The sequence below is a fragment of the Triticum aestivum genome, chromosome 2B (genome assembly GCF_018294505.1).
Source record: "Triticum aestivum cultivar Chinese Spring chromosome 2B, IWGSC CS RefSeq v2.1, whole genome shotgun sequence".
NCBI lineage: Eukaryota > Viridiplantae > Streptophyta > Magnoliopsida > Poales > Poaceae > Triticum > Triticum aestivum.
This window is the reverse complement of record NC_057798.1, coordinates 427,290,239-427,298,979: the sequence shown is the minus strand read 5'-3', so window position 1 is coordinate 427,298,979 and position 8,741 is coordinate 427,290,239. Positions and strand designations below refer to the sequence as shown.

Sequence of the window (8,741 nt, the reverse complement as noted above, 5' to 3'; positions counted from 1 at the left end):
TGAAATAGTCATTGTAGGACCGGACGCCATTGTAGAGGCGATCAAAGACATTTTTTCGAATTCGAAAGCGCCGGCAAAAATTGTCCATGAATAAGGCATCGGGGGCAAAGTAGTCGTCCATCAGCGTCAAATGGCCTGTCCCGATTCAGCACTTGATGACCCTTGATTGATCCCTTGAAATTGAGAACATGCTCTTCAGCATGCTCCGCGTCTGCAAGGAGTGCCTGCATCATTGTTGTTTCATCCGCATAATCCTCGTCGGACAACCCAAGGTAGCACTCTTATATGTAATCCATGTCCCAATCCATTGCTTCAAAGAAGGGACAAATTTTTTTATCACAGGAATTTCACCAAACACTTGCCAGGCGTGGTGACCCCGTACTAGCGGATGGTACCTTCATGACAAGTGGACGAGAGGTGTGGACGGCGGACGAGAGGTGTGGACTGGCGGTGGAGGACAAGCGGCGTGGCGACCGGGTGGAGCGGTGGAGGTCGCGGAGGTCTGGGAAGGGCTTGGCGGCCGGCCGAGGTGGTAGAGCGGCGGCGGCGGCGCGGGAGGAAGCGGATGTAGAGAAAGAGGAAAGGATGGAGATGCGGGGTCCGGGCGGGGTTTTGGGTGGGCCGGGGGTTCCGGAGTCCTACGTGGCGATGGTCCGGACGTAGGACGCCCGGATTGGTCCGCGGACCGATGGGGGATGGCGTTGGATGGCAAACTGCGTCTGGACAGCTTGGTCCGGACGCTTGCAGGAGGTTCAAGGGTTCGCTTTGGAGATGCCCTAAGGCCACCCACATTGCTATCCTCATTACTTGGCTATCCTATTTTGCCATTGCAATGAGAATGGCCAACATGCTGGCAACAATGTTGAGAAGGTTCAGTGTCACGGGATCCCCTTGTTTAAGACCCCCTTTCGAGTTCTCTCTCATTCTACGAATTTTGCAATCTAGTCGCATCACTGTAGTGTGAACCCTTTCATGCGAAGGTTATTGAAGAAAATACCACTCAACCTTGTCATATGCCTTCTCAAAGCCAACCTAGTCACTGAGCTTATTTGAATGTAGCACGTCGAAGCTTGTCAATCACCTTGATAAACCTACGCTAGGGGTTGGCATAGCTCGTTTAAGTCTCCATTGTTCGCTTCCTAATTGAGAGGGGTAGTCCAAGGTATTTCACAGGGAGAGACTTCTCCGCAGTCAATCATGGCCTTAGTCAGAGCAGCATCACCATCGTCGCATTTGATAGGCAATAATGCACATTTGGAGAGACTACAAAGAAGGCTCAGGGCATGACAGAAGACCTAGAAGATGGATTTGATTGCCTGAAGCTCCTCACTCAGGGACTTTATGAACATGATGGCATCATTTGTGTACATGGACATACTCTGAACGTTCTCTCTGCCTATAGGGGAAAATAAACTCCAGGACTCGGGCCTTCACATCGTGAGAAGCAAGATATCCATGAAAATGATGAAAAGAGCGGGGAAAGCGTGTTCCCTTGGCCAAGGCATCTAGTGAATTTAGGACCCGGAGAGCAGTTGGGCAGAATGCGTGTTCATGCAGTGGAAAGAGTGGTAGATAGCATGCCAGCCACACTATCGATCATCGAAACCCTTGCGCCTTAACACTTCAAACCGGAAGGGCCATGCAACCGGGTCAAAAGCTCGATCCATGTCAAGCTTCACAAGGTGGTATCTTTTTTGTTGTTGATGAAATGATCAGGCGGTCTGCCACACCAGCATGAAATTGTCATGTATGGAACATTTCTTGATGAAGGCTCCTTGATTGATGGACAGATCCGAGGGAGGAGGTGCGAGTCTTATTGCATGACTATGGGTCTGTATACTCTTTTGTCCTCCCCTGCATCAGGTTGCTTGCTTGCGAAGGTGGACCAAATGAGTCCAGTTTAGGATTTCAATTCCTCTTCCACTTGGAGTGTAGAGATGCTAAAAAATGCCACAATGTCGTGCTTATTTAGTTATTTTGATGCCAGCAATTTTGGTAAACTGCCATATTTGTCCGGGAGGAGAATCAGCGTCTTGGCCAGCAAAATCTGCTCGCTAACGCATCCCAATTCCCACTTTACACGCGTTCCAGCAGCCTCAACTTGGCGTTGAGTCTCAGGATGGGATCAAGGGCCACTGGATCCCAGAGCTGTCAACGACCTCTCAGCCAAACCATCCGTTGTGAGCCAGAAGGACTCAAAGTGGAAGTGTGTACTTTTCTTGAACTCTGGTGTCATCGAGAGCAGTAGAGGACGACCTGAGAACAAGTTATGCCATTCGACCGAGACTAAAATCTGCCCAGCTTGAGAAGGGTGGTGTTTTCTTGATCATTGACCATGCGTAGGCTCTCCCATTAAGGTGGATGTCGGGCATAAGATCCTCGGTGGGACAGAACTTTCCCATCATTCTTCAATTTAAAGTTTGAGTTGTTTTCAAAAAATTTAAAGTTTGAGTTGCTTGTTTTGGCCGTGTTTTACGTTAATATCTCCCAGAACTACCACGAACCTTGGGCCATCGCACATGCCGCTCATGTCGCTCTCGGCTTATCTAAGAAACATATTTCTTTTCGCGTTCTTCTTGTGTGCCATGCACGATGGTGATTTAGCACTACAGTCGAATCTCTTGTGGGCTCGGATGTACACATTGATATGTTTTTACTCATAGGATGAAACAAAGGCATTCCATTTGAGTTATATCAAAGGGATTTGCCTCTCAACAAAGACCTAATTCAGCCTAAGAGGTCACCTGAGGAATAGCCAGATAAACAGTAATACGCTAGTGTGGCATAGTTCCCTGGTACATACAGCACACAACGAATTTGATTGGTACACCCTTGGGATCACACTCCTTTTGATAAACACCAATTATGTATGGCCACTAGTCTCCGTGCTGTCATTGGTCAAACATTCAAATTCAAGTTAGCTAATCTTTTAATTAAATATATAAAGTGTGGCAGAGCTGGCATTTGATACATGCCCACCGTATGTGCATCATTGTTTTGTAAAAGATAAACATCATACATTCACACTTTTGGTTTCCCTCACTGAGGTGCGAGTTTGAGCAATTTTCTTTCCATTCGATCCAAAGAACGGATCGGGTTCCACTATCAAGATATAGCGGAACAAAAACTAAAAAACCCTCAAGGTTTGAAGCTAGAAAAATAAAAGACATGGTTCCAAGCGTGAGTTTGAGCAATTAGAATATGCAATTGCACACAGTTTATTATTTAGTGTATTTGTTTCACATTGTCTTGGTTTTACCTGAGTTTATATTTGTCTGGTTGAGCTGATAATTTATAACTCGGTTTTCTGCAGATCATCTCCTACTGGAGGGACAGGTTGAAGAGCTGGGGCTATGATCCACTCTTTCTAAGTGTTGATCAGAGATCTGGATTATCTGCTCTTGAAGAGATGCTGGAAGGACAGACAACTGTAGTTGTTGGTCCAAGCGGTGTTGGGAAGTCCAGTCTTATTAATGCCTTGAGATGCAACCAAAACATTTCAGAGGAAGATCCAATACATCAACTTCTTGAACAGGTGACTGTTATATAATTTCAAATTGCATTTAACCCCAGGCATATCGTCATCAGTTTCATATAACGAAAGGTTTAACCAATAATTTCACTTAGTCACACGTGTTCTTACTTTTTGTTGCATTTTGCCCTAGCCGCATGGCCCGGCTCATGCCTGATCGGGTTGCCAATGGCCTTGTTCCACATGGCTTGTCTTTCTTAATTGATCCATCTCATCAGCCAAACACATGCGGCGATATTATTTTCCTACTTCATACTCTCATCCATTTCTGAACCTTTCAGTGCCGTACATAATCTGTTCTGAGAATTTCATAATTTCTTGTTTTGTTAGTTTTCCTCTAAAATGTAACCCCTTTTGTTGGCAGAATATTTATTTACGGATATAAACGCACAGCTGGTTACTAAGGTTGGATCAATTTATCAGGAGTAATGGTATCTTTATCTAAAAAAGAAACTCAATATGTTAGCTATGCTTGATATTGAGATATTGCTGATTGGATTTGCTGAACTAATGTGTTGCCTCTGATATGGTATTCAGGACTAATTCAATATGTATTTTTTATGTGGTCCCAAGTTGGTTTGCCTTGCAGAATAGGAGATGCATTGTTGTCTGTTTCTTTATGTGGATGCAGTAGTCTTTTTTCCTTGTACCTCAGATATCGTATAGCTTGACATGCTCTTATTCATTTTTCCCATCGTTGCGAAGTTTCTCAACCTTTTTCCAGTAAACTTTAGCACGGTTAGAAACCTTTATCGATGTGGACACTGAAGTCCCTTGCTTGTGCACATTGTTTTCCAGAATAGTAAATGGTTTGGTGAACAACGCGTTGGTACTGTGTCCAAGAAAAGCGGCAAAGGAAAGCATACCACACGTCATGTTTCATTACTTCCAATAGTTGATGGAGGTTTTCTTGCTGATACTCCTGGATTTAACCAGCCTAGCCTGATGAAAGTGACCAAAAGGGGTCTTGCAGAAACTTTCCCTGAGGTTTGTTCACTTGATGCTCTATTTAGTTCCAGCTTCTGTGCATGAGCAAGTTGACTCTGTTATGGTTGTAGTTTAGTTTGTTATGACATTTGCATAATTGTGGTATTGATTTTGTATCCAGATAAGAAAGATGCTAGAAGAAAATGAGTCCTCTGGGTGCTTATTTAATGACTGTGTTCACCTTGGTGAACATGGCTGTGTTGTCAAAGGTGACTGGGAAAGATATCCATACTATCTGCAGTTGCTTGATGAGATCAAAATCAGAGAATCCTTCCAGTTACGAACATTTGGAACTAAAAGAGAAGGTGATGTCAGGTAAGCCGTAAACGCTTCCTTTATGAGAATCACTAATGCACACCAACACCAGATACATATGCCTTTTCTTCTCTATTTCTAGTACTGTGGTTTCTGTTTTTTAAAAGATTTCTAGCAAATATTCTCTAAGCTATAAGCTATCAACAAAATAAAGCCAAATGTTTGTAAGACAGGTCAGTTTTTTCATAGTTTGGCAAGGTGAAATGCATTATGGTGAATGGAATCTACCTTATGGCAGTAGGCCCTAGATTACCTATTTAGCACTGATCTGCTTAGCATATGCCGATCTTTCCATGATTGTGGTGACAGCAGTTGCTTTTATTCATACAGAAATGATCCCTATATTTGGAAATTTTCTGGTGCCGAATCATGTGGTTATTTAATTTTCTTAGGTTCCATACAAATTACTTTCTTCATTTCGCTACAACTGTCCCCAGCCTCGGTGCACTTTGTCTAAAAATATCTAGCCATTTAGGGAATCAAGACTAGCTCATGCTATATTTCCACTGCCTGCCTTACTTTAATGCTTTGGAAAAGGTTAAGTAATTGTACCATGCCTATTCATAAAGGTTTTCTATTAGAACTTTTTCTTGGGTTAGTGTTTCATTGGCCCATGCACATGGTGGCCTAGATATATAATAATCTACTCTATAGAGTCATATTTGACAGATTGGCATCCTTTCTTTAGATCAGTTCCTGCGTATCAAAGCACCTACTCTTTTTGATGGATGCTGAACTTTGTGTGTGTTAACAATGCAAACATACCCATCTTGCTTCAGGTATAAAACAGGTACGATGGGTGTGAAGCAAGCGGAGCCTCGCCTTCAACTCAAAAAGCACAGGAGGGTGTCCAGGAAGAAGTTGAACCAATCGATTCTCGATGAAATGGATTCTGACATGGATGACCTCGATGATGACTACCAGTTCGGTGTAAGCCGACGTAATAGCAAACGGTGAAGCTGATTCTTACCTGATCTAACAAACTCTAAACATTACCAAGGAGGAACAATGGATGTACATAACTGGCTCTCTACTGTCGCCGCCATGTCTAATTCTACTGACCAAGTTTTGAAAATAGAAATGTGTAGACGAGGAAACTACAGAAATGTGCCCTAGATGGTGCAGATTGACATTACTTGTTTCCCTGTGACAACATCGAGAAGAAGAAACTAATAAGATAACCAAAGAAGCAAATTTACACGATCTCCTGCGGCGTTGTTCTGAACTTTCATAAGGTGGTGTTGATTGCTCTATAATCAATTTTATGAGGTACAGCTGCAGCCTTGAGGCGTCGATTTAGGTTTCTGATGAGGCTCACAGTAGACCTTGGACCAACATCGGTATACATCATCAAGTCGTATTTTCAAATTCCAAGTGTTTGGTTAAACCACGAGGAAACTTCTTGGCAGCTTCGTAACCCAAGAAAACTAAACCCCGGGTGATGTGTCATAACAGCATTTAGATTGAGAGGAATGCCTGATAAAGGATGTAAGATTATGCAAAACAAACGTCCTGTAGGATGGGCTATATGTGGTTGTGGACGCAAGGTTGTGGACGCAGTCACGCAGAGCCGAATAGAAGAAGCCCTTGGACCAACATTTTTTTATTTTGTTTTTTTATCTAACGACATAAAGCATCATTGCTCCAATTTCAAATATGAAGCCCTTGGACCAACATTGATATACATTATCAACTTTGCTAAGTTCTTTTAGTGTTGCTCTGTTAATTAATCTTTTCTTCAGGATAACCATTCCTTTAAATAGGTGCATAAATTAGAATGGCATGAGAAGTACATAAGGAAGGGTTCAGGGGTTTTGGAGGCTATATGCCTCACTCAACTAGTCGAGTTTACCACAAGAAGGATCTGCATGCAATGATAAAAAGGTCAGAGGTCAACGTCAGTTACCCCTTTTAACGACCGGTGATCTGGTTGGTAAGAAATCTGAGTCCTCTTTACTTTGACCATTTTGACGAATCGTCCATCGTATACAGAAGCATAGCATATAGTACCTGCCTCCACTCCACAACCGTGACGCAAGGCTGCAGTTTGCACATTGTATATATTGTACGTATATATGTACTCCCTCCGTTCCTAAATGTAAGTCTTTGTAGATATTCCACTAGATGGACTACATACGGAGCAAAATGAATTAATCCACACTTAAAATGCATCTATATACATCCGTATGTAGTTCATAGTGAAATCTCTACAAAGACTTATATTTAGGAACGGAGGGAGTATAATGCATGGTCCCTAATCTGACCATTTCTTCATCAGGAATCAGATGGAAGGCATTATCTTGACAAGCAACCAGACGGGCCAAAACTCCCCACTAAACGAACTGCATATTGATTATCAACGTCACTAGTTTGGTCAGCAGTTTCTTTGTGCTTCTATTTATATGTAGTAAAAATAAATAAACAAATTCATGACAGCCACCAAGGGAATCTTGTGCTTTCTTTTTGTCAGCAGCGCAATAGCTAAGATAAGCAACATAATTACTCCCTCCGTCTGGAAATACTTGTCAGAGGAATGGACGTATCTAGACGTATTTTAGTGTTAGTACATTCATTTTTAGTCATTTCTACGACAAGTATTTCCGGACGGAGGGAGTATTTTTTATTGCACGACAATGCTTGCACTTGCAAGCATGAGTATAGGCTTTTTTCTTTCCTCTTTTTTGGCGAGGGGCGTGAGTAGAAGCTGTGGTCTCCATGAAATTAATTCGCGCGATGTTGCCGAGTCTTGAGTGTCTTGTTCATCGGTTGAGACCTATTGTTAGTAATTTCTGTGTGAAACTGATCTTTTTTAACCTTCAAAAAGGCCTAGGCGTGCTGTATGCATAGTTCTGTACAAGTGTCATGCACTAGCTTCATTTCTCTACAAGTGTCATGCACTATCGAATATATTGCCAAAATGAACGGATGTGTTCCTTTCAAGAAGAAATGGAGAAATACTTTGCTTCTTATCGAGTTCGGTAGGGCGCTACCATCAAACTATATGTATGATGATTCTTAATCTAGGCAGGCGATATTTGGGAATATCAAATTTTGTTGTGCTGAGTCACTCTTTATCTAGCGGTTATGATCAGTTTGTGTCGTCCAGTCGTCCTACTATATGCTTAGGTGCTGCCCTGTTATGGTAGCATTCATGCTGCCCACAAGTGACCCCTAATTTTTACCTAATAATAAAGTAAATTGGGTTTTTTTTGTTCGTCATGGCATTTTTTTAGAAAAGTCTCTCTATTTCTAAGAATTCAACCTGCAGTCCTGTTTTAAGTTAAAACGAAGCGTTATTTTCGTATTTTACACAAAATCTCTGTATTTTCTTGAAATCAACCCGCCGTCCGGATTTAAGTCACACCCGAACCGTTATTTTACATTTGTCAAAAAAAATCCTCCTGATGTTTTAGGTAATTCATCCGCGGATCATATTTAAGTCAAACAAATGATTTTTAAAATCATTCATATCTTTTAAACCGTAACTCCGATTTGAACATGTTATATATGAAATTTGAGTAGAAAAATATGTAGAATATGAATATGAGATTATTTTCACCTTTTAAGTATTTTTAAATATTCTTTTGAAATATATTCTTTTAAAATATATTTGAGTCAAACCAAATGATTTTCTAAATTATCTGTATCTTTTAAAGCGTAACTTCGATTTTAACATATTATATATAAAATTTTATTAGAAAAATGTGTGGAATCTAAATATGATGTTAATTTTACCTGTTAAATATTTTTAAAATATTGTTATGGAAGCAAACTTATAATTTATAGCGCAAGATCCATTTTTTTTCATACCGGCGGCGATCCGGATTGCAAATAAATACCCCACTATAACCATATACGGAAAAGGAAACATCGACAACTACACATGCATACCTCTGAAAAATGTCGC

The 8,741-nt window shown here is 41.4% G+C and overlaps 1 protein-coding gene across 1 annotated transcript in view; it reads left to right on the top strand.

Moving 5' to 3' along the window:
- LOC123045288 (small ribosomal subunit biogenesis GTPase RsgA 1, mitochondrial) overlaps nucleotides 1-6,037 on the top strand; it is a 16,040-nt gene extending 10,003 nt beyond the window's left edge. The window contains exons 2-5 of the mRNA XM_044468291.1: nucleotides 3,314-3,535; nucleotides 4,331-4,519; nucleotides 4,641-4,834; nucleotides 5,614-6,037. Of these exons, the coding sequence (XP_044324226.1) occupies nucleotides 3,314-3,535; nucleotides 4,331-4,519; nucleotides 4,641-4,834; nucleotides 5,614-5,791 (783 nt within the window). The 3' untranslated portion in view covers nucleotides 5,792-6,037. The remainder of the gene's footprint in view (nucleotides 1-3,313; nucleotides 3,536-4,330; nucleotides 4,520-4,640; nucleotides 4,835-5,613) is intronic.
- The last annotated feature ends 2,704 nt before the right edge of the window (nucleotides 6,038-8,741 follow it).